The 26,809-nt window shown below is 33.8% G+C and overlaps 1 protein-coding gene across 4 annotated transcripts in view; it reads right to left on the bottom strand.

Moving 5' to 3' along the window:
- Positions 1 to 7,995: 7,995 nt before the first annotated feature.
- CSMD3 (CUB and Sushi multiple domains 3) overlaps positions 7,996 to 26,809 on the bottom strand; it is a 585,000-nt gene continuing 566,186 nt past the window's right edge. For all 4 annotated transcript variants that reach the window (XM_058018891.1, XM_058018902.1, XM_058018909.1 and 1 more), the window contains 8 exons: positions 26,133 to 26,244; positions 24,666 to 24,845; positions 21,649 to 21,714; positions 19,441 to 19,599; positions 16,139 to 16,251; positions 14,136 to 14,223; positions 11,586 to 11,721; positions 7,996 to 10,196 (listed from right to left, as the gene is read on the bottom strand). In XM_058018891.1, the coding sequence (XP_057874874.1) occupies positions 10,037 to 10,196; positions 11,586 to 11,721; positions 14,136 to 14,223; positions 16,139 to 16,251; positions 19,441 to 19,599; positions 21,649 to 21,714; positions 24,666 to 24,845; positions 26,133 to 26,244 (1,014 nt within the window). In that variant the 3' untranslated portion in view covers positions 7,996 to 10,036. The remainder of the gene's footprint in view (positions 10,197 to 11,585; positions 11,722 to 14,135; positions 14,224 to 16,138; positions 16,252 to 19,440; positions 19,600 to 21,648; positions 21,715 to 24,665; positions 24,846 to 26,132; positions 26,245 to 26,809) is intronic.

Below are 26,809 nucleotides of genomic sequence, written 5' to 3'. Positions count from 1 at the left end.
AGCATAGAGTATGAACCTAAGTGTAAAGCTCTTCTTGCTTATCTTCATGGACAGCATGTTTTACTTTTTTTCTTCTGGAATTAGAATCTTACAGGAATTCTCTAAAACGAAACACAGCTGTAAATCGAAGATTGTAATAATGGAAACTTGTAACATCCTGCTCTTTTCCGTGTATAGCAACAATGACTCAAGCTGTTGAATTATATTTAGGGACAAGGTCACCTCTTCCACACAGCAGTATAGATCCCCATGGAAAAAACTTTACTGAAGTCAAGACAATTACACCTTTTTAAATCAAAAGGTATTTATAATCAAAATCAAGTTCTCCTGCATACAAAATAAAGATTAACAAATATAAAGACTGTTAGGCAGTCTGGTAAATTTCTCATCATGGCAGAATAGTGCCATGATGAGAAATTTATCGGACCTTTATCAAAAATTTATCAGGGCTTTTGAGCTTTGAATAACAAAATCTAGCACAGGGTGAAAAATCTTGATTCTACAAATACTCTATGGAAAAGTTTCATCAAAGGTTATTTGGGTTATGGAAATGAATATGAGAAGTCTGAATAAAGAATCCTCAGTATTTTGAGCGCTAGTTTTGAATTTAGCTCCATTACAGGAGAATATACAACAGGTCTTGTGATAGAGCATAAAATAATCTATACAGTCTTTACATTAGTCCTCTTCATTAATCATTTTCAAAAGTTGATGAGAATCTTACTCTTCAGAAAGACCTGTATCATTTTATTTATCTAGCAATATCCAGGATAACAGTATTCCTAGAACCATGCTACTTGCTAATCAACATAAGTGATAATTAATGGAGAAATACTGCCTAGATATCTCAATGCAAATCTTTACTCTATTTAAAGGACTCCTGCTTAATACTTTCCTGGATTTCACAAATGTTCAAAAATTTTGCAGTAAACCTTCTAATCACTTTATTTTCTTTCAGTGTTCTCAGTCAAAAAGATGAAGTTAATCTGAAATTATGCATTACTTTTTCACAGTCACAGAAAGCAAAGATTTTCCTGATATCTTAAGTTATGAAACTGCATAGATATCTCTCTGCAAGGGATTTGATCAGCAAAGCCACTAGCTGCTTGTGAGTAATTAATTTTTCTCTGATATTTTTTCTCTGATTTTTTTTTCCTCTGGATCAATGCTAAACTGTTTGTTTTAAATGTCCATATTTATTGAAATAAAATATATTTCTTGATATATTCAGTACAAATGAATTCTCTACGTGCAATTTTATTCAACATTTTGTATAGCAACTGTTTCTCTATGAAGACATGAATTAAATTATAAAGTTTCATATTTCATAGTTTTAAAAAATTCATATCTGTAGCCCTGTCAAGCCAGATATTTTTCTATGGTACTTTTTACTATAATAAGTAAATTAATCTTGCTCTTGGACAGAATTTAGTGGACATCTTTTGTTATCCCATAATGCCCAACTTTTTGCCTGAAGTACCTTGCCTGTTCAATAAATTCCCTTCATTGCTTTTCCCCTCTGTTGCCTGCAGTGGGCTAGTTTTCTAGATGTTATCCAGAAATGAATGCAGCACGTGCAAAATCAATGAAGAAGTAAAGTTCTGTTAACTAGGGTGTGACATTTGTTCATGAAACTAGAGATTTTTTATTCTTGATTTTCCTCAGCAGATATTTAATTTGTTTATTTTCTTTCTTAGCACAGGCCAAAAAAAGCATCTGCCTATGGTCTCTGTACTTTTTAATATTTCCTCTAATCTTATAAAACAGTGTGGGTGATGAGCATCATTCTTCAGTTGCCACTATGGAAGAAGTCAAGAGGAATGGAGATATTGTCATGAAACTTCAGAGCTCGCAGGGTCACATCTACATTAAGCAAAACAAAAGATCTGTCTTCTCAGAAAAGGTTACTCAGTGTAAGAAGATTAAAAAAAAAAAAACAAAACAAAACTCACAAAAACTCCACAGCATGCTGTCTCATAAGCTAAAGCTGTGATGTTAAAGCTGTAAATGGTTTACATGAATCTTTTGATCTTTTCTAAGCAAAAAAAGGAAAAAAAAAAAGGAAAAAAAAGTAGACTTTCACTACAGTTTTGCTTTTCTGGAAGCAGAGTTTGTTGCTTTTAAAATGTTTCAATACTCCTGGTGTTAAATAAAAATCTTAAAGTAGAATATTGGACAAAAGTCAATATATTCTTGCTCTGTGTGTCCTTTGGTCAGTTCACTACTTAGAGACCATTAGCAAAGAGCAGTGCAGACACTTCCATAATTCTGTGCACCACATCAGCCTTTGCTGTACATTTACGGAGTCTTTCCAGGAAAGGCTTTGTCATCGTGCCATCTGCTGAGTGGGCCATGGGATTTAACTGCCAGGGCTGATAGATGTGTTCCATACACAATGTGAGTGAGGCACGCGTGGGATTTCCCCACGGAGGAATGCCAGTGACTCAAGGTTTCCACCTGATCACTCTTCAGCTGTTCTTCAGCCATGAGATCTGCCAGGAGCTGCATTTGGCTTGGGGAAAATCAAGCACTGAAACTGCCATGCAAGCCAGCCTGTGTGTTTTCCAAAGTGGTGTGTATGTAGGCTGATAGTTTAAGAGCAATTGATGTAATGTCTTTATTTTTCTTTTCAGGGAGACAAGGAACTCAGCTGCAAGATAATCCAAATGGAAAACAGGAAAAAGGAACATCTCCACTCAATAATATGTGGAAGATTTTGACTCTTAGACCTATAAATTCTTCATGAGATAGTTTAACTGGGTTTATTTTGTTCCTAATTTGATGAGATGTAATTACTTCTGGTAAAAATCTTATCATTTGAATATATTTTATCAACACTCTTTGCTGGTTTATAGGCTGTAAAATGTGTTAAAGTGATTGTGGCTTGTTTATCTTCTTGATGACAGCAGCAAGGAAATTTATTTTCTCTGCACTCACATCAAACATACAATTCTGTGTGTCTCTAAATGTAATGCCCCATTTAAATAAATGTTATAATAAGACATTGCCTACATATAGTGCCGAAGTTAAATAAGACAAGAACATCTTCTTCAGACTTCTTTTACTGTATCAGTTGAATCCTTATACTTCCTGTCTTAGAGACAGAGACCTATAGAATAGTTATGATTAGAAGAAACTTTGAAGACCATCGAGTTCCATCTTCTCTGTCTAGCTTTTGCACTTGATTTTATATAATGTTATCTAGTTTTCACATGCTACCAACTCAAGAGCAAAATAAGAACATGGCTGATGGATATAGACAGAGGTACACTATAGTCACAACAGTAAAATTAGGAAAAAAATGTCAGTCTGCCATGGTTTGGTTTTGCCTCCTTTTTTGTTTGTTTTTTCTTTTTTCCTTGTGTTTTTTTTTTTTTTTTGTTTTATTGTTTTGGTTTGGTTTTCTTCCTTCAGCTTTTTTCTCTTACTTCTTCAGATTCCCCTAAAGCTTAATGCTGCATACCTCAAATAAACAAGCAAGTATGCTTGCCTAGATGGTATAACACTGAAGGCTATTATTTTGCCTGGCTGAAAAAACAAAAATGAATATTTTTATCATTTCCAAGTATATTTACTAGTGACAGGTTGGAATAACAAGGTGGGAAAGTAGAAGGAATCAAATGTTAAATCTTTATGATTTAGCTTTTATTTCTCGTTATTCAACTCTTAATAATTCTTAATACACTAAATTAATTTTCTCTGAGTCAAGTCTGTTTTCTTTGTTAGTTGTTCTTTGTATTTGGGTGATGATCTCTCCCTGTCCTTCTCTAAACCCACAAGCTTTTTCTTACATTTTCTCTCCCCTGCACATGTGAGGAGTGGAGCTTTGGTGGGAGCCTGACATCATCCAAGGTCAACCCAGCACATGTGATTTTCTTGTACGTGCCTCGTGATGGTGCACCCTGGTCTCAGCAGCAACAAAGATAGAACACTGTGGTGATGACCTCTCCTTTTTTTAGTAGCTTTTTAAAGTAAACCTAGCTCTTTCTAACTTTTCTCTACTTTTTCTTTCTCTTTCCCTCTTTTACTATTAAATAAAAATATATCAAATTTTGGCATCAATATTTAATCTCATTTGGTTTTTATCTTGATTTTTAGGAATATTTTGTATCTTCAAAGTTTTCCATTTTATTCACAGAGACTTCATTTTCTTTGCTGTTCTGTGTTTAAACTGGCTTTTAACAAATGGCTGCCACATTTGTTAACCTTCAGTCAGCTGGGACCTCCCCAGTTAGACAGGACTGCTGGCAAATTGTTGAAAGTGGCTCACTGAGCACTTCAGCTCAGTACCAGCACCTCTGGGTGAATTTCATTCAGCCCCACAGCCTTGTGTGTGTCTAAGTGGTGCAGCAGATCAGTGACCATTTCCCCTTGGATTATGGGGGCTTCATTCTGCTCTCCATATACACTATATACTCAGTGTACACATAATATAAGTCCAGCATATATAAATATATACTCATCAGTGTCTTCTGGATCCTTATATGAGACATTCACCCTAACTGACTCCTCAACTATCAGCTCTTTATTTTCTTTAATTTTTTTTGTCACTTTACATGATTCTCTGGATCCCATGGCTGTGGTGAAGACAGTTGCCTGTTCTCATGAATTTTACTTGTGCAATTTAATCTCTTTCTCAGAGAGAAATTGACAATTTATCTTAGCTCATTCAAACGTGGTGACAATTTCTTTACTGAAGAAAGCTTTGGAAAGCTCTGTACACTAGGACAATTATACTAATTTTTCTTTTTACTAATGACAAAATCCACCATCATTTAATGTTAAATTACGGGCATGACTGATGCGGCACAGCTAGCCTTTTGTAGATACGATTAGAGATAAGCTGTACAGAGAAGATATATAATTCTATACTTGGAAATGTGAACATGAAACTAAAGCATAAAATTCTGGGCACTAGTTAATGTGTTTTTTCCTTAAAATGCATGTTTAGCTCCTTTTTTGGAAGTTACCTTCTCTTCAGCCTGTTTTGCCACTAGGGCATTTTCTACAAGCATGTTCTCAATATACTTTAGACAAAATGTGTTTTGACCTGATCAGCTTAAGCTGGCTGCTTTAGCATGAATTGATATGCAGCAAAGTATGGAGCACTGAAAAATAACCACTGCATAATTACTGTGATATGTGTCTTCAACAGCAGTTTTTCATAAAATGATGGAACTTACATTTCAGAACTATTACTACACTTAATCCTAGTTCAGCAAATCAGGATATTATGTTGTCTTTGTTTCAGAAACAAGAAGATAATTAATGGGAACACAGCTACTTAAATGAAATATTGTTTTGGGTAATCAAAAGCTAATTTAATATAGGTTCTGCATAATATATGAATTTAAATTATTCAAAATTATTTTATTGAACTATTAATTATTTCACTTATTTACTACATAAGGAAATTAAAGATGAATCATTTTTCATTGTCCTAACATCGCCCTTTTTTTTATTTTCCTGACTATCACTTAAGACATCAGTACATAGGTGATGAACAAAATGATCAGGCAATGGGAGACAGTCTGAAACTAAGTGCAGAAATGACAGGCCTTCATAAGTTTAACATCTGGGATCACAAAAAGATTATGGAAAATAAATATACAGAACAGGAATCTTAAATCCTAATTTCATTCCTAAACCATGTATCATGCTTGCCTCATGTGAACAATCTCCTCTGTAAGAATAAATTATTTTATAAAGCAAGATAGAAAAAGAGATGAATATGTTTATTTGCTAACCAGTAATACAGTTTACCAGAAAACCAACCTAGTGCATCTTTATTCATCATGTTGAACTAAACTTCTGGCAACCAAATCAAAATTAAATTGCAGAAACACATAGAAATGAAAGGAAAGTTAGGGATTTTGAGGGATGCTATGTAGATTTTCTGATGTACCATGAAAGGCTAGTAAGACTACAAGCAACAAGTGCAACACGAGCTCTGGAACTTGGTGGCTGAATTTAACATTGCTTAAGTAGCCATCCAGACTCTTCATGTGCCTATATCAATCCCCACTGAAAATCTGAAATTATAAAATATTTTCATAAACTAATCTAAGACTGTGGAGCTTTAACATATTACAGCAAATGATATAAGACATATTTTTCACCAACTCTGATCATCCTATAAATAAAGATGCTGCAACACATATGGACTTAATGACTTGGCTACAGGCTCACTTTATTTTCCATTAGCTTTCCATAGGAAGCTATAGGATTTGTAGCCATTAAACCATTTCCTTGACAAGAACAGCTCGTTCTACTTTTGTCAAAGAATTCCTTCACATTAAGATATCTTCATATCAATGGCAGTTCTGTTTTACAAGCAAAAGTAAAATATGGGAATTTAAGCTCAATTTTATGATGCTTCTGAGAAATTCTACTAGAACTGCTATTTTGGTGAATGTAGTTAAAATTGTGTGGTTTCTGGATTCCTGTAACAAACCAGATCATGTTGAGATTTAATGGCACGTACTGGACAAGATGGGCCTTGACACACAGATAAAGTAGAAATAAAAGGGCTCAATGTTCTAGAACCTTACAGAAAATTTTAAACTTCAGTCCATAATATTTATTGCACAAGATGTCTTAATCTTGAAAAGACTCACAGAGTTGCATGACAATTTCTATTCAGGCACATTTTCTCTGTGTACTCACTTTGCTTGAATAAGGCAGCCAAAGTGATATCTTCTATTCACCTACCTTCCCAAGAAAACAAGACAGTGAGTAGACTGTGCTAACAACCTCCAATGAAGCATCCAAAACTTGGAATTCCATCTGTCAGAGTGAAAATTGACCACTCTGCTACTAGAAAATCAAACACTTCACACATAATTTATAAGTCAAACATGTCAGGAACTACAGGAACAAAAACCCACCCCAAAAAACAATCTCCCTCCCCACCAACCCCCCCCCCCCCAAATAAAACCAAAAAAACCCAAACAAACAGATCCAAAACAAAAGCAAACAAACCTATCAAGCCCCAAATTCACTCTATTATGCATTTTCTGTAACAATGAAGTCAGTATAACTCTTGAAAAGTACAAACTGGGTATATTAGCTAAGCTAATTGACATAATTGTGGAACTAATTTGATATAAGTTTATTTACTTTTATATTTTCAAACATATAAACAAAAATCGAAGAGCTTAACTTCATATTCTCATTTGGCTACTGTGAAACAGGATTTTTTTGTTTTGTAGTGAACCAATTTGCTGTAGAACACCACCTCCTTCCCCTCAAAAACCTAATCCTCATGCTTTTTAAACAGAATCCATGATTCTCTAATGTATTTAACAACACAATTTTCAGCAATTTCAATATGGACCTTAACTAGCATTTGTAGTTTATATAGAGCATCAAATTCTCAAATGAATTTTAGACTATTTCCCCATGCCCCCATTCTACAACTAGCATTTCAGATCAGGATTCTCCATCCACTTTCCAAGCTTTTAAGTAAAAGGGGTCATTAAAAGAAAGTTCCAATATTATATTAATGTAATTAACATTCCTCCCTCCAGTTCAAAGTCACTAAAAGAATCACCGGGGGTTTTTAATGCCAGAAAATATGGTATGCACTGGTACTGTCCTTCACATTTCTGAGAAGAGGCAGCAAAATAATACGGAAAGGCTGTCTACAATCTTGAGAAATGCTAAAGTTTTCTACATTACTTTTGCCTTTTAACCTTTTTCCTGTGCTTTCCAATGGGTTGACAAGGGTAGGCCTATTTTTCTGTAAAACTACTTCTTCAAGTAAAACTGAAAATTAATTTCAGAAAATAAAGAGCTTCAAACATTGTGCTCATCAACTATTTTTGAAAGCAATCTGAATCTTACAACTTTACCTAAAATTTGCAGAAATATTCAGAAAAATTAACATGATTTTAAGACCCACAGGAAGACCGAATTCGAATTCTTAATTTGGTTATTTTCTGATCATCACAACTTAAATAAGTTTAAAGCTCATCTTCTAAAGAAGAGACATGATTTAAAAAAGCAATTGTCCGGTTTTATTTTGTTTACATTGCACTGAAAATTTACATCATACTTTTACAAATCCTTTTTCATAAAAATATACTTCTTTACAAAAGTGTATGCATTAATATAAGAGGAGTAGCCAGTTGCAGAAGAAACATTTTAAACGATCTCAAATGTATTAACCTTAACATTAATGAATGAATAATAGTTATTGCAGTCATTTGAATAAACAAGAATAAATAACAACCAATGGTATAAAATATAAAACAGCATCCTTTTAGTAGAATACAGTTGACAGAGTTGTATGAATATTCAAAACAAAGTGTTGTAAAATGATTTATAAGAAATTCATCAAACATTATAGAAATCCAAGCAGCAATCCTGGGTACAATGATTTTTGGTAGGCACTCTCTATTACGGTAATAAAAAGGTTATTTTCACAGAATTATTAATGTCTGAAAGGGACAATAACAGATAATTCACACTGGCTAACACACAGCATTTGAGAGTCATGCTATGAATGGAAGACAATGACCTACACCAAATAAATTACTGATTTCCTGTTGAATAATTCTGATATGAAATAACTGCAAAACTAAAAACTGCATTTCCTTAAAAGTGATTCTGGAATGTCTAAAACTCGTATTTGAGGGCTGTGGAATCTGAATTGTCCCTAAAATGAATGGATTGTCCCTAATAAAATCATGGCTTTATATATATATATATATATGTATATAATTTTTTTTTCATTGCACTATGGTAATATATTCAATTTTAAATGAGCTGTAAAGATTTTCTTCCATAGAGTATATGGAATATATAGATAAAATAGATGGGAAAACACAGTATTTCCAAATTATAACTTCCTGTTGTCTTGTAGATAGGATCCAAATTTCATTGGAGTCTCTTAGAATCCATCAATTTCAAAGGGATCGCATCATGCTTTGTGCATACATTTTGTCAAAATGCTGAAGGAACAAACAGGTGAGATATGGCCTAGTTTTAAGTAACATGGAGTGAAAAATGGCCTCCTATTTTGGATATAGGGATTTTGTTATTAATATTACTGTAAACTGCACTTTTTAATAGGAAATATTAAATTATGTTTTAACTTTTGAAAGAAAAGTAAGATGGTCACTCCTGAACGCTCTTCAACATTAAAGGAACATAGTCACATACAAAACTCAATTCATATTAGATTATTCATTGTAAAATTTGTCTAGATATATGATTGACAAAAGAAATAGAAAAACATTACAATTTGTGGATATTGTTAATAGAAACAGAAAATAAGCTTGACTTGGAATATGAAAATGAAACAAGATGTAAAGCAGGGAAGAAAATTCATTTTATAATGACATGAAATTTTAATTTTTTTCGCTGATACAAAAAGAGTAAGTTATACTTGCTGATTTCTAAATACTACATCTTGGACTTAGAAATGCAACTGTTCTGAAAAAAAATAAAATTACTCAGAAATTCAAGTGTTCTGAGAAAAAATAAAATCCTTAAAGGGCTGAAAAAGGAAAATAGATACAAACTCACAAGAAAGATGTAGCATATGACTGTTAAAGAGAAATCAGTGACCTATTGTCTCCTGTAAGTATAGCTCTTATTTTCTACCTATATCGTTTTTTTTTAACCCAGTCCCTCTATTATATTTTTTATAAAGCACAGAATACTGATAGTGGATGCTCCTCCAATATATGCAAATATGTTTTATGTTTTAGAATAACCTCCTTTTTTAAAAAAGCAAATAAACTGTGAGTAGCACTCATGGAGTGCAGCAAAATTTTTTAAAACTCTCCGTGGCATACACAAAGAAGAATTCTGATCCAGTTTATGAAAAACAAAATCAAAACAAAATAACTACAACCCAGACTTGCCTATCATCCTCAGGAAAAGGTGACCCACTAGATCCTGAAAAGTGTGCTTTAATTTTTTTTTTGTCATTCTTTTTTTCTTTTTTCTTTTTTTTTTTAAGCAGTGAACTGTGTGTGCACTGTGTTGTGTGTCAATTCCCAGACTTTGAAGACAAATCATTACCACATTATACCATTGTGCAAACAGTGTTCAAGTTGGGGTCAAATCGTACTGCTTTCCCTTCCACTGACTTTGCATTTGTGTCATACATGGGGTTTTCAAAAGCAGCTTGTCCATTATTATTTTCATGTACAGAGCATCCTGTGTACTGCGTTTTAGGTGCAGTCCTGTAGAAGAAAGACAAAACATTTGAAAATTGCAGTTTTCCTTAATATGGTTTAAGAATCAGAACAGAGCTTAATTCTCAGTTACAATTACAGGAGCTAAATATGACATCTTGATTTTTTTTTACATTATTTATGTTAAGAATTAGTACTGTCTTTATTGTAGTTTAAGGGCTTTATGATTCCATGGAAATAGCGTTCAGTTAGAACTTAGTTAACAACCTTAGAAGAGGCTATCGGTTGTTATTGTATCCATTATCCAAGCTGTTATCCATTCCACTTGGATAATCAGATTATAAAGAGTACAACAAAGTCTTGTAAAGACACAATAATTCCCCAGTCAGATGAGCTTTCCTTTTTCCCTTTGGAGACTCAGCAATTTTACCAAGAATAAGTTTATAGCTGAAATGCCCTCTTTTTCACTAAATAGCTCAAAGTACCAGAGTTCAAACCCTTAAAAGTGTTCTATATTGCTATACAAAATGCATACTATATTCTAAGTCATCAATATAAAAAGCCAAGACAAGTGCTTACAGCACACAGCTAATAGCAAATACATAAAAAATTACATGGGCAATTTATCATATACCGGAGCAGCTGAAAACAAGTAGTGCTAATTAAAAATGGTTTAAACTAATGTTATCCTGTAACGTATATTACTAGTAGTATTGTCAGACTACCAGATGTAAATCACCATTTTAGCAGTTATTATGCAATGAATTGTCTCAGCATTAAAGGAATTAAGGTTTCTTTAGCCATCAAATGTAGCTTTAAAGTTACAGGAAAAGTTTACTGCATCCAAATAATTAGTACTGTTCTAGGTAACATGAAAAAAATGGGTGAATTTAGACTGATGAAAATGAAAGGCTGGTGGCTATTTAACATAATTGCATATGAACTAATGATTTCAGATGCAGAAAGATTCACAATGAAATCTCTTACTGACATAATGTTTGCATATATAGTTGTATGCAAATGAACTGGTCAGGCATTAAGATAAATTCCTCAGGATATGATTCGACTCTGTCACATGAAGAAAATAATAAAGGCAATTTATTCTTTTCATCATGTGACAGAATCTTAGTCAAAAAATCTACCAATTATATTATTCAGCATATGCTAATAATTTACAGCATCCATTTTTTCATGAAGAGATAAATTTATAAGATTTTAAATAAATAAGAATGAAAGTACAGCACCATATCATAAACTCATCTCTTACTTATTATACCAGATATTAATAAACGTAGGAAGACCTGTCTACATGCATATTTTGCACAGTCTTTTTTTTTTACAGAAAACTTTATTTACACTAGCAAAAACTGAAGACAAAAAAAAACCCACCAACACTTAGAGGAATAGGGGAATTCCATATATATAATTTGTACTTACTTTTGTTTATAAAGATAAAAGCCAAAACCAGCAAATATAAGGGCAAAGAAAGGCACAAGGATAGCAATGGCCACTGAACTACTATTTGTACCATGTGGTTGATTAGAAGAATTTGAACCCTCAGACATGTTAAGACCTAAAGAAAAGAAGAAAAACAAGTAATATCGTATACATGTCTGTTATCAGTAGCACATACGACTCCATAATCTTTGGAATTCAAGAACAACTTGTTACTGGGTCATCATCATATGTTCTGCAGCATACATACAGCTGTATGCTGAGGCCACCTGGAATTGGAATATAACCCATATTCTGATGGATATGTGGATGCCATATGTTGGCAGAACAGTACACCTACTCTGGTACAGTAAATATCTTACAGCATAATTCTGCATTGGATTCCACTTCTGTATGCAAGGAAAACACATTACTGTGATATGAAAAGTAAAATTTATAATAATACATATATTAGATTGACTATGTTACAGGTTTCATTTGTATATTTCATTAATTAATAAATACTACATATACAAAACCCAAACACACTATCAAGGAAAAGGTCAATCACCTGAAAAGAAATTTTGAAAATTGAAACTCATTACTTCCTTAGGTGCTGCTATTGATACACAGAGGGAAAGAGATAGGAACAATTTTGAATAGTTAAAGCCAGATATTGATTAGAAAAATAGAAACATGACCTCCTGCATGGCTGAAGAATACAGTATCTACATAGACAAGTTATACCTCTTTTAAATGTGAAGAAAGGCTGTAACAATGACCCAGACATAAAAAAAAAAAATCTTTACAGAAAAAGTGGGCACTGGAATGGGCTGGCCAAGAAGTGGGGCAGTCACAGACCCTGGAGGCATTTAAAGACAAATAGGTTGAGGCACTCAGTGTCATGCCTTAGTCGATAAGGTCATCTTGGGTCATAGGTTGGAGTTGATGGTCTCCAAGGTCTTTTCCAAACTAGTTGATTCTGTGATCCTCTAATGCATCTTCAAAGTTAATTTTCAAGATTTTAACTGGATCGTTTATGAACTGTCTAGATCATAATGTTTTATGAATTTCTCGGCCATATAAGACAATATACAGAAATTTAAAAAAACCAACAAAGCACAAAAAAAAGCCCCAAACAACCATCCACGGCTGAGACCACAATCAACCAACAACAATATGAGGAAAACTGTGTGAGAATAACAGTCAAAAAATTTTATTTCAGAGAAGCTAATTTTGAGTTTGTGTGCATGGAATAATTAAATGGTAAGCATGCTAAAAAAAAATCTCTTCAAAGACTGTGAATTTCTTTATAGTGATATAATTTATTATATCAGCTACAATTAAATATTGTATAGAATTTGACTCTTAATCATCCTTTTCCTCGAAGTTATACACCAATGAAAATAACCTTCAATATATTACAGAAATGAATCTCAAACATATCATCCAAATTCAAATGAAGAAATACAATTTTTGTAATAATCTATCAAAACAATTTACCATGGAAGTCTTGCATTTAATTTTTCTTAGATGACTTTAAAATATTTTAAAGTTAATAAAAGGAAATAACTTATTATATTAATCTAAATAAAATATTTCTTGATAAAGATATTTCTAAAAAATCTGGCAAAGTAATTTGCATAAGAAATTACAGTGAAAAACAAGATCAGTATGTTTTACTGTGAGAACTGTAAAAGATAAATTTGACTTTAGATTCCTTCTTTCCAGAACATTCAAGAATTAAAGAATTTCCTGATTTTACTAAAAAAATAATAAGAAGGAACAATATTTTGTGTCTGAAAGAACATAATTTTTCATCCACAGATAGCAATTTTATGGGAAGGTAAGAACTTTATCTCAACAAACATTATATTAGTAAAAAGCAAGTCCTCTTCTAAGGTATTCTCAACAGTATTTATGATTTAAAATTCGGAATAAACTAAATTCAAATTCTCATGTAAGGAGAAATATCACAGTTCTTAAGACAACATTAGAAAAGAAAATTAAATTATTTTCTTAAATAGCACAACAGAATGTTGATTCCTGAGCTTTGTTACTGAAGCTCTCTTAGTATAGAAACAAGAAATTAATTTTTATGAAATAAACACTTATCAAGTAAGAATTTTTTCTTTGTAAAAGTAATATAAGTATTTATTTGCAAATATTTAACAGTTTCCCTCTTCTAACAAATGTTTAGGTGAAATGGTGTTTCAGCACCATAAGCAAGAAACCAGTTTATCAAAGCATTCTACAACATGGGTTTTCTAGATAGCTGTTAAGATATGAAATTAAATGCATTTTACACATAATTGGTTATAATAATTGCTCAAAATATTACAAATGAATGTGAATACTGAGAAGTAGATTGCAAGTCATCTTACAATTCATTTGTAATTTATATCACTTAAATGACAGTTTAAAGATATTAATATCTCAATATTCTATGAAATGTCAATTCTGTAACATCCTGGAGATACCCTCAAACTACTGGATATAAGAAAACTGAATATGGAACAATGAACGAGCAAAGAATTAGAATTTTTTTAATACCTATTCTTTGAAGCCCAAATTGTCCATAATCTTTACCCTGGATGAATCCTTGAAAAACATATGTTGCTCCATCAGGTTCAGCAGAAACCTGTAAATAAAATTACTTTGAATTAAGTGGGGAAAACTGTTGCATGTATCTATATGATAGGGAGCTATTGTATTCTATATACTAATGTGCTTGACTGGTAGCTGTTATTCCCCATTATAAACACCCTATTTTTATAGGAATTTTATATAGAGAGTTCAAAAGAAAAGGCAGGACTGTTATAGGCACTACTTTGGCATGGTGGTTTATGGTCACATACGACACCTTATACTACATTTAATTGTGCTTTTTAAAACTAGTAAGACCTAAAGTTTCTGGTAGTTCAAATGTCAGTACTATACTTTATAGTTTTCTGATTTGTTTGGGAAGTTAATTGAAGAAGTTATATTGCATATAATCCTAAGGATGAGAATATTGAGGTTTTAATAGTAGTTTTAAACTTAATAAAATCCTCAAATTAATTGAAAGTTATTTCAATTTTTCTCAGTACCTGTCCCAAAGAGCACTTAATTATACGGCCATGGACCAGAAGAACATTGAATAAAGCTTTGGTAGAAGTATAAAACTTTAGTTTAAACTAAAAGTCTTGTGGGAGCAAAGGGATGGTTGTGATCCCATGATTATCTCTCTTATTACAGTAAGTACAGTCTAAACTAGTGTACTGCATACAACTCGACATATACTTGCTTCTAAGAATAATTATGTTTAAATTCAGTGTTTTCTAGATAGGTTCCTTCAACCTTTTCCCTTAAGCTTCCCATTCTCAAGACACAGCATGTTTTTCAGCTGTGACCTGAAGCTGTGTTTTCACTGAAGACCATGTACTTTTTTAGGTGACTTTTTACTTTGGGCTAGAGCAGCCTCTTCGTGCTACTCCAAGACTCAAGGGAAAAAAAGGTCAAGTAGGAGCAGTATGTAAATAGCATATGGAATATAGGAAGTATACTGCCTAATTTTGTATATTTAGAAGTCTGAAAGTAAATTCATTGCTTTTGCTACCTCAGGAGCATGTTCTTGAAGCCTTAAGTTATTACAAGCCAAGAGAGTTAAGTCATTTTACTAGTTCATTTCTTGCTTAATGAGTTTAGTTTAAGGTTTTCATTCTGAACCTTTGAAAAAAAAAATTGTTCAACCAGTGCCACTTGTTATAAAAATAAAAATTTGTGTGTACAGTTCAATGTACACATGGCATGTGCAAACATAGTGGTGTCCCTCTAGTGCTTAACCAATAGCTGAAACATAAGAAGACAGACAAACACCTTAAAAAATCAGATGTAGTAGTAAGGCCATATGAGTGTTTATACTAATCCAAATAATTTTAGGCTTTTTCTTTTCTAAAAATTCTACTTTTGTCTCTATTTATTCTTGGAAGGCATTTCCTTTTCATGGTTTAATCACATCCCAGAAATCTGGGCTATTTAACCCTCTCTTTTACCTTTCCTCAGTTACGTGTTCTCTTCCTCCCTGTTTTAAAGAAGTCCGAACCCCAAGGGGCCTAATGCTAAATTGGAGCAATCTATTTTGTTTTACATATACATGTGACAGTTCATCTTTTTCAAGGTATTTTTTAAAAATCATCAAAAAGTAAAACGTATCCTAATATAATGATTATAATTGTTGTTGTATTAATAGAATATAATATTATCATAAATGGTTTTATGCTTAATTATTATAAAATTTCTAAATATATTGGAATACAGAGACATAGAAGAAGCCTACAAGAAAGGCTTCTGTACTAACACACATTACAATTTCGCCTACACTCTATGGCTGTTCCCACATTTTCCCTTGGACTGGTTTCCTGCATTTTACAAGAAAATTTTCATGTAGCTTAATGAATCAGCCTTACTAAAAAGATTCTGTTTGATATGTCTGAGGATTTTTTGGATGTAAAAACCAGCATGATTTCAATCATACAAAAAAAAATCCCTCTCTTTTGTAGCAGAAATATACTCACAAAACCATCCATAGCCCATTTTTCTTCTTTCAACTTGCTTGCAGATGTATGGGAGGGTGCTTTAATGAAATATATGTGGAGCATTAGCCGAGCTTCCTGGCTTTTGTACACTCCTGTAGAATATAGTTTTAAAAATTTATATTTGTGTTGAATAGAAAAATAATGTTATCCTTGAGAATAAACCCATCATCTCTTTTCCTTAAGAAGAAAACCAAGAAAAATAGGTACCAATTTTCAACATTGTTTGTTTAAAAAGATGCACTCTAATTTTGAAATTATTTCAAAATTATTATAATTTTGAAATTATTTCAATAATCCTAAGATTTCAATAGAAACAGATTTAGCTTAGCCTGCAGAGAGGACAGAAGGAAACTCCATACACACAGCTGTTACTTCAAGCTTTAGGCAGAACATTGACAGCAATCTGATTTGAAATTGAAAATATTGTTCTGATTCAGGAAGAGTGTATTTAAACCTCACATCCCTACTTTCAATATATATAATTTAGTCATTACATAGAAAATATCATAATAGGAACATCCACACACAAATTTGATTCCAAAAGCTGCTGCTAAATTAAAAAAAAATTAAAATATTTTTTTACAATTGGATTGTTCTTCATAGTAGTGTCAGTTACAAACCAGTTTCTTCCATATAATGAGAAGACTTGTATGCCAGTTTATTTACTTTGTAGACATAATTATTGACTCATTCTTGTTCTTGCAGAATAATTATTTAGAACCCAAATATCATTACTTGTTAATTTGGAAATGAAAATAAAATACCACAAAATGTTTAGTGACTTCGTCTTCCATTCCTAATTCGTGTCTCTTGTGTACATGCCCAAATTGAAACAAAAAGCCTTCTCCACATTAAGGATTGGTGACTGCCCTGTAGGAGGTATCATTACATACCAATAATCTCTGAGCTAATGAGAAGGCTTACTGCCATGTAAACACTACACTGAGCTCAGATGAATGAGCCTTGGCAAGATGTGTTTATTCTATGAACCATTACAGCAAGCACAGGTGTCAAAATAAAAAGAAGTAAAGATAGACGCATCAAATGATGGAATGCAAAACAGTAAATTATGCAGGAAGAGGGAACTACTTTTCATTTGAGAAAAATACAAACTGAATATTGGTGAATTCAGCTTCCTAGCATGTAAATGTATTTTTTATCCATCCCTACTTCCTGGCCCTAAGGTACCCTTACAGTATACAAGACCTCAGTGTTCTATCTTTAGAGCAGGGAAATAAAAAAATATTTATTTCCTGATGACACCTGATATGTAATGTCTGTACATAGAGTGGAAAAGGGCATTTGGAATCACATTTGTGTCTAGTTGAAGGAACCTTTTATTTGGAGGACGAGTGTTTTGAGTGAGAAAACACAGTGGTTTATTTTCCTAATTCTAAAAGTACAAAATACTACATCTGTTATTCCTAATATCATCACAGAAATGACATAAATGAAATTAATACAACAGAAAAAATTTACACACAGCCAAGACAAACATAGTTATCAGTTAGAAAACATTCTGTCCACTCTCAAGCATGATTCTTCAAAGGACACCTAAAAATAATTTAAAAGACAAACCTAGTAATAAAAATTCACCATTCTACACAACTCAAAGGAAACACAGATTCTGTGGCTTATTAGATCCTTTCTGCAGACCACCCCTCTCAGCAACCAGGAGATCAAGCCCAGCCAAACAGGTTTATGAAAGGCAGATCTTGCTTGGCTGCTCTGGGCTCCTTCTATGGTAAGGTGACTCAGTGGATGAAAAAAAAGCTGTGGATGTCATCTCTTTGAACTTTAGTAAAGCCTTTGACAGCATTTCCAACAGAATCCTTCTGGAGAAACTTACTGTTCATGGGTTGGACAGTAACAAGCTGACAGGTGGGATGAGCTCAGAGATTTGTGTTGAATAATGTTACATTCAGTGGCCAGTCACAACTGCTGCTCCCCAGAGCTCAGTGCTGTGGCCAGTCCTGTCTGATATCTTTATCTACAATCTGGATAAGGCACCCTCAGTCAGTTTGCAGATGACACCAAGTTGGGCAGGAATGCCAATGTGCTGGAGAGTAGGAAGGCTCTGCAGAAGGATCTGGACAGTTTGGATCAATGGGCCTGCACCTGGCTCACAACAACCCCAGGCAACTCTACAGGCCTGGGAGGCTCTGGGGGTGCTAGTCACGACTGAATGATCCTTCAGTGTGCTCAGGTGGCCAAGAAGGCCAATGGCATCCTGGCTTGTATAATAAATAGGGTGGTCAGCAGCACCAGGGCAGTGATCACCCCCTGTATTTGGCACTGGTGAGGCCGCACCTTAAATCCTGCAATCAGTTTTGGACCCTCATTACAAGAGAGATGTGGAAGTGCTGGAGCATGTCCAGAGAAGGGCAGTGGAGCTGGAGAAGGGTCTGTAGCACAAGTGTTATGAGGAGAGTCTGAGGAAATTTGGGTTATTTAGTCTGGAAAAAAAGGAGATTGAAGGGAGACTACATCCTCTCTTTAACTGCCTGAAAAGAAGGTGAAGCAAGGTATTTTCTGGTGCTTGAAAGGAAACAGCTTCAAGTTTTGCCAGCAGAAGTTTAGATTAGATCTTATGAAAAAATTAATCACTGAAAGGGTTGTCTGCATTGGAATAGGCTGTCTAGGGAAATGTGGAGTCACCATCCCTGGAGGTATTTAAAAGATGCGCACGTGGCACTTCCAGAGACATGATTCAGTGATGGATTCGACAGTATTAGATTAACTTGGTTGTCTTACAAATCTTTTTAGACCTAAGCAATTCTAGGATTCTAACTTTTCTTTTTCTTTCTTAGAAAATCTAATAAGTGTCAACTCTAGTTTTTTTCCATGTTCATTAGGTATCCTCTGACTTTCTAGGTCAACAGATATCAATCTCATCACATTTATTATTAGCCATTAGGCCACTGTGGGGAAATTTTATAATTAAGAAATAAGAAAATCGCATAAACGGTACTTGAATCTTATTTTAAATGTTTAAAAGAGAAACATGGTAATTAATGTGATTCCTTCACTCCTTGTTGACTATTAACTCCAGATATAGTAAAATCTCAGAAAAGTAAAAAAAATGAAAACAAAACAAAACACAGAAACAAGAGGAAGGAGAGAAATGGAAAAATCCCTGCCTGTGGAAAGGAACTGAAATGCAGTGAAAATTTCTTTGATAAGATAATAAAATTTAAGTTATGCAGAAAGTTACAGGAAACCAATGTCTGTAAGAGAAAAAAAAATTTAAAAAAAGGAAATTAGTTTTCCTTAGCTCATACCTGATAGCAGCAATTCCATATTGCTGTTTGTAAGTGTTGCATTTACTCTTCCTGAAGTTGCATTGAAACTGGTAACTGTCAAAGTCATGGGTTGCTTCTTGCTTTTGTAATTATAAGATCCTTTCCATATATAATTTTGGGCAAATACATCATCAGGAACTAGGCAGACGAAAGCATGTGTCAACACATTTTGTGATATTTAGTACTTAAAAAGTCAAATAACCAACAAAATATATGATAAATATTAGCATTTTCTTTCCTTTACTCTTTATAATCTACTAGGTTGTAATTTTCAGATATAAAACATAGAAACCTGGCGTAAACTTTTATGAAAGAAATATATTTGCACTGAAGAACACAACCACAACTACATCTTCACTTGCCTTTTTCCTAAAATATGGACCTGCCCCAGGAATAACCAGTTTCACAAATTCTGAAAGCTTTAGCCAGAAGAGCATATTCTTCTCACTGTGGAATCTTTCCTATGCCAGCACAGACATCTAGGGACATATGGCTAGCATGAAATTTTGCAGAAATTAGTATCTATTTAGATATCAAAAATTTTAATAAGCAATTTCTTTAAATGACATGAAATATTATAATAATTTTCTTTATTAACTATTCAACTTTTCTAATAAAAAGTATATAAGTTTTGTCTTGTCTTCATATGCTTAAAAACATTATGATCTTCACCAGGAGAAAAAAAATAATTCTCTAATTTAAATTTAAAACAGACATAGTCTCCTAGATTTATACCCTCATATTTAATACTTACCATTAGTGAACTGAAAAATTATTAATTTAAGTAATGTTATTTCAGCAAGGAAATAATGCCACCAAAACAACAAAAAGCTACCTGTGATGAAAAAACTGATACATGCAAATCTTTAAAATCTTAACATGACATACCTTTCAAACAATTAAATTGAAAGTGATTTAGGATGGGCTTACTACACTTTCCAAAGTAGTATGTCAGAGTTACCCTTTAAGAATAACTATTTAAAATCGGCACTTTCACATTATTTGAAGTACTTCACACCAAACTTAAAGCTCTGTGTTCATGCATTGGCATCTCATGTCAGATAAGCAGAGAGGAATATTTGCCCTTTTCTCTCTCAGACCACCCCTAAATCCAAGACTGGGGCTCACTGGGATACACACAGCTTTCCTTCATCATTTATTTCATGCAATACAAAGACAGTTCTTTTACATGAAGGGTAAAGGAGCTTTCCTAGTTTTTTTTTGTCTGTGTACGTGTATGTATATTTGCTTGAAAAAACATGTAGGTACTGGACCTGTAAGCAAGGAAATTGCATGGTGGAAATGCTCTGATGTTGTTGATTTGTAGTCTGCCTGAAATATATTTTCCTACTTTTAGGAAAACTGATCTTTTTGTGCTAAATTGGAAGTTAACTGGGATTGCACAAAATGAATGAAAATTTTCTGAATTAAAAACTTGATGCCTACCATTCTGCAGAACATCATTGAAAAACACTTTTTTGAATTAATACACAAAATATAAAAATAAAAATAATCCCCCAAATCCCAATATGTTAAAGTACTACTTTTGAATCTTATTCATTATCAGTAGAAATTCAATTCGTTTATTGTAGCCAAAGGTTAATTTTAGTTAAGGACACTGCTCTTTTCAAAAAATCTTTTCAGTGGACAGAGAACTTCTCTGGTCAGAATATCCAAATATGGTCTTCAGCAAATCTGTTAAAACTGGAGATTTGAGCCAGATTGGAGAGATTACCTTGTCTCAGATAAAATTAGCTTTTTTTCTAAAGGCTAAGTTCAAGGCTAATATGAGGTATTTAGGTAAAGCAATTTAAATTAGAGATATGTAAAAAGTGCATGACTGAAGAAAACTGCAAAACATCTTTAAATTATTTCAAGGTGAGTAGTACAGCTTCTAAATAGGTAAATTGCATAGAATCTTACACAGAACACAGCAATTTCAGTGAAACCAATAAAACTCTTCTGTTATTACATAACAGAAATTGCATACAGATGTAAATTACACCATATGATAGATGAACTTCAAAATTAGGGAATAATTCAATTATATTTTCCCCCTTGTTAATCCAGTGCCTCATCTAATATCCTTTACATATTCTAAACCACTCAGTGCAATCTCACTAAAATCATCCTCATTGATTTTTCTACAGAAATGGCTTATAATGATAGAAGCCTTGGAGTACTTACCACTTAGTTTGGGACTTGGTGTTCCCAACGCTGGTCTGGGATCCTTCACTAATATTTTAGAACCAGCTGTTAGAAAGAATAAAAGATATAAAGAGATATCAGTAGCAAGATGTTACTCAGAAACAATAAAAAAAATCCATCATGGAATTTATTTGTTTGAAAGTATATAGGATGATGTTTAAAACTCAATTATGAGTGGTATTTCAATTAGTATAAACCTTAGTATCACAGGAGCACTGGCACACAAATTTATTCTGTTCCCCCATATCCTCCTAAATCAGGCACCTATATGCTATTAAGTCACTTTCAGCTGTCAAACAGTGCATGGTTTCACTTCAGAATCCATGTTTTAGAACTTACAGTCCTGGATCATGCACCTAATATGTGAGATGCCTTCTAATATAGCATCTAATCTTGGCTATGTCACTTGGACTAGGAACAGTGAACAGTGCATTGACTGCAATGTAAGACCAAAAAGGGAAGACACACCTAACAAAGGGAGCTTGAAATCATTTCTCTCCAGGGCTTATCTTCAACAGTACTGAGTGAGACATTTTGTGTTCAAGACTGAAAACCCATAGGTATTGCTTTAATCTCTTAATATTGAAGGAGAAGGTCCCTGATTCTTTAAAGGATAACAGCAGAAATAAGCAAGCAAAAGAGGCTGCCCAGAGTATCTCCAACTGCTCAGGTGATATGAGAACTGGAAGTTGGAGAATATAATTTCTTCTCTGCTTAGAGAATAAAACTCTCCCAACACTGAGGATGATGAACTAAATGCACTAGGACTTTATAATTTCCTGGAGATTAACCTTTTTTTTTTTTTAAAAAAAACTCATTTGGATTCATTGGAAAATAAAGAAGGCAAATAACTCAGTCACCTAATGTAAAATATTTTCATGTAGCAGTAGAGTCAATTCCTTGCTCCAACTATGATTTCAATGTTTTGTATTTCGGGTCTTGGCCTTGAACTCAGGCCTTTTCTCTCTAATCCATGTTCTAAAAAAATCCACAACAAAAGAAACTACCTTGCTCCTAAGCTGAGTATTTTTCCACATAAAAAGGAAAATTTTGCAAGAAGGACTGAGAATATTTTTAATGAGAATAACTTTTATCTTTTTTAAAAGGTGTTTTCTTGTCAAGCATGTTAAGACTGTGAAGAAGCAAGGGCAGGGTTGAAATGCAACCTAAAGTTCTCATGGACTGTTACTACTGATTGATTAACTTTTATTTCCTCACTGTTTTGAAAGAAATTTACTGAGCTTCACTGTACATTGTTGACTGGAGGGCATGGTTCAACAGCGTATGCTTTCTGACTACATTAAATTCACATTAGAAATATCTGGATCACACTTTCCAGCTGGGTTTTAGCATAAAAAGATGATGAGTCAATTTGCTTTGTCAAGTTGAAAATTTTCTAGTCAAGTCCACAACTGAATTTTGAAACACAAAATAAAACGTAAATACAAACAATAGATAAAAATTCAAAGCTAAAAGTAGCTAACTATGAAGTTTAAGTTTCTAAGTCCATATCCTTGCAATCTCAAGATTTCAATTTTGTATTTAAAGCATCAAATTCTAGTTTAATTCCCCTACATATCCCTTTAGAGATCTTAGCTCATTTTATTCCGTTTCATCTATTTCTAAGTCATTTTTGTGAAATTCACAATAAGAGGTGAACAACTTCTTCCAGCAGCAGCAGCAGCAAATTCTTGAATCAAAATACAATCTATGAAACCCATTTGGCCTGCCATAATACTTTCCAACTACTGAGCAAATCATAAGCTTCCTGGCTGCTAGCTTTCTAGCACTTTCCCAAAGCTCTGCTTTATTTTCCCCCAGCACTTGCCTGGCATGCAATTCCAGGACACCTGTTTTTTAGTAATACAAACTATTCATTTCCTATTTCCCATCCAAGTAGCAGTGTTTGGCTAAAAAGCCTTTGAATGCCTCTGCAAGAGCCCTGGGGATAACCACATCTGAAACATTAGGTAACAGTAATCTGAAAAGGCCTTTAATTATTCAGGAAATAAAATTCAAAACAGTTCTTACACTTGAGTATATTCCTTATCTCACATGAAAACCCCCTTGCTCACCATGACTTGGCTATGATGTTTTCCATGTCCTACCTTGAAAAAGTAGGTAGTAAAAATTAGAAACAAAGGTGGGAACTGCAAGAACAAAGTCGATACATTTACTTATCTAGTAGTATATAGTTTCATACATAAAAATATAAAAAAATAGGTACTCTTTGTATTAATTTTACACAGTAATTCGGACATCTTGGACTTTGGGCATCTTTCTCAAAAATTAATACAAAATCATTCAATCATTTAGGTTGGAAGAGAACTCTATGATCTTAGAGTCCAATAGCTAACCTAACACTACCAAGGCCTCCACAACATTATGGCTCTAAATGCCACATCTACACATCCACCTCCACCATTTTCCTGGGCAGCCTGCTCCAATGCTTGTCAACTCTTCCTAAATTTTCCTAAAATTTCTCATAATGTCCAAACTAAGCCACTGGCACAGCTTTAGGCCTGTTCCTCTCATAACTTGTTAATTTGAAGAAGAGACCAACATTCACCTTGCTACAACCTGGTTTCAGGTACTTATTAAGAGCAATAAGGTCTCCCCTCAGCATCCTTTTCTCCAGGATAAAGACCCTCAGCTTCCCCAGCCTCTCCTCATAAGCCTTCTGCTGCAAACCTTTCAGTAGCTTCAGTCCTCTTCTTTGGGAACAGCCCAGTACCTCAATGTCCTTCTCGGAGAGAGGGGTCCAAAACTGCATACTCCTTTCAAGGTGGGGTCTCACCAGTGCCAGGTACTGAGTGACCACTAAGCAGGTCAGTTTGTTACAGAAGAAGATTTGGTTCATCAAGCTGGACCTGCCTTTCATTAAAACTTGCTGACTGGGCCCAGTCAAATTGCTGGTATGCATGTGACAACTGCAAGTAAAGAAAAGCTCTGAAACATGACAGATGGCAGATGCAGTGGGAAACAGAAGAGCTTACCTTCACAAACTGGAACCTTCCCAGTCCATGTGCCATCAGACCTACAGGCTCTGTGCTCTGATCCTCCTGCCAAGAAGAAGCCTGGCTGACAAGTGTAAATCAAGGTATAACCAAGTGAGGGAAGATCCATTCCTGCAACATTAGCATGACTTGGTGTTTCTGGTTGTTTACAACTGTGAGCTACAAAGAAAATGTAAAATATCCTTCTGTTAAAATGGTGAAAATATTTCTGAAAAGATAATATATGTCCATTCTGACAGTTAATTAGCAAAGTAAAAAATCAATAGAAATTATATATTACTATATTTTAATTCACAGTCTAAATTACTATATAGTCTATAAAACATCACTACAAGTCAGTAAATACACCCTTAAACATGGACATTTTAATTCCAAAGGAATTAAAGGAAGAACAGACTGACTTGCATGAACAAAATTAATTGTCTGCATATGAGAAGAGAAACAGCACACACCATACCAGACTTAAAAGCAATCATAGCTCGTGACTTACACCACTTATGATATCTATGTAGCATTGCATAACAGTTAAGTAAATGGTCAGTTGGAAAACACTAAGAAAGGTCATGGAGAAATTTAAAGTGAATTGTAAATATCAGAAAAATTAAGTTACCATTTCTAATGTCATATGAAGAGTCTTATATATTTAACAATCCCCAGAATATATGGGATTTATGTGTTATCTCAAAGACAGCATACCTCCAAGAGAGGAGTTCACCCTCCACACTGAGCTACTGATTTGCTGCTTGCTTAAGATTAATGCTAGCACCAGCTGAAATAATAGCAATACTGTTTCCTTCTGTGGATATGTTCTCCATTCACTGGGTCATTCTATAGGGTCAGACCTTACAAAGTAAGACTATTTCCAGAAAATACAGCTGACTAGCTGAACTGGAAAGATGAACCATGATCTCACATCTTCAGTAAATTATCATTATTTACCAAAGTGTAAAATATCTATGAAATGAAGTGCTGCTGTCTATATTCAAAGAAGATTGTCTCTATTTCAGATTCAAAAATTTCCAATTGCAAACACTTGTTTACCCATCTTAAAATACTGTGACTCCTTGGCTGGGAAATAGTTCAAACCCTTTACTAGAATTGATTTTAATTATCTGCTTTCCTGTGTATTTTAGAATAGGGCCATCTGACATGTCCTTTTGTCACCACCTCCTCTCTGAGTTGGAAGGGTTGCACCCTCTTAGTCAGAAATTGACTTTGGATGAAGATCTGCCTATTTTATCTCTTTTTTTTTTTTTTTTTTAATTACATTGTTATCATACCAAAAATCACTCAGAATCATATTTCTAGCTGCTGTAAGCTAGTGATGCAGATTTCTGTTAACTTTCAGTTAATAAATGCATATAGATTAACTTTATGACAATGTTACTGCAGCTAAATAATCTAGATTAAAAAACTGAGGAAAGAAGAAAATTAATAATTTCTTACGTATACATTCTGGCTGGATGCCACTCCATGTAAGATCAGGAAGGCAAGTTCTTGTTGTTGAACCATGGAGAAGGTGCCCTTTTTTACACTGAAATTGAACAACATTTCCCACCTGTTGAAAAGCAAAAAACACAATAATATTGTTATGAGCAACTATCAAGCTGGGATTTTTTTTCCTAAATTTGATCACTCCTTCACATAATGCAGACTTGATAAGTTGTGATTCCCTTTCTCTGGAAAGTAAATTAATTTCACAGAACAATTTGATATGAAATAAAAAACTGCTTCATTCTCAGTAGAATTACTCTCCCCCCAAAATTAGATCCACCATGGAAGAAAATCGAATCCTCATCATCTGTGGCCTCTCTAGTGTGTTGCTTTGGGCCTGGAACAGTTGATGAACTGTGAGTTTGGAAACAAAGATTATGGAGCCTTCCCCACTCTGGGCCAAAGGAGAGCCAGTTGGGCAAAATTGCCACAAACAAGGGAAGTCACAGAACTGAAATGAGCATTAGATTCTGCTGGACTTTTTCTGAACTAGATCCCCCTTTGGGGAATGCTGCATATATTCACAGATTATAATGAGAAATATATAGGGGCTGGTCAACAACACTGTCTCATGCTTCAGAATGTTCCTATGATATTTTAATTTTGTTTTGTGATGAGAGGAGGTAAAG

Source organism: Melospiza georgiana, chromosome 1, assembly GCF_028018845.1.
Source record: "Melospiza georgiana isolate bMelGeo1 chromosome 1, bMelGeo1.pri, whole genome shotgun sequence".
Taxonomy (NCBI): domain Eukaryota; kingdom Metazoa; phylum Chordata; class Aves; order Passeriformes; family Passerellidae; genus Melospiza; species Melospiza georgiana.
The sequence above is the reverse complement of the archived record's forward strand: the minus strand, read 5'-3'. Positions and strand labels throughout refer to the sequence as shown.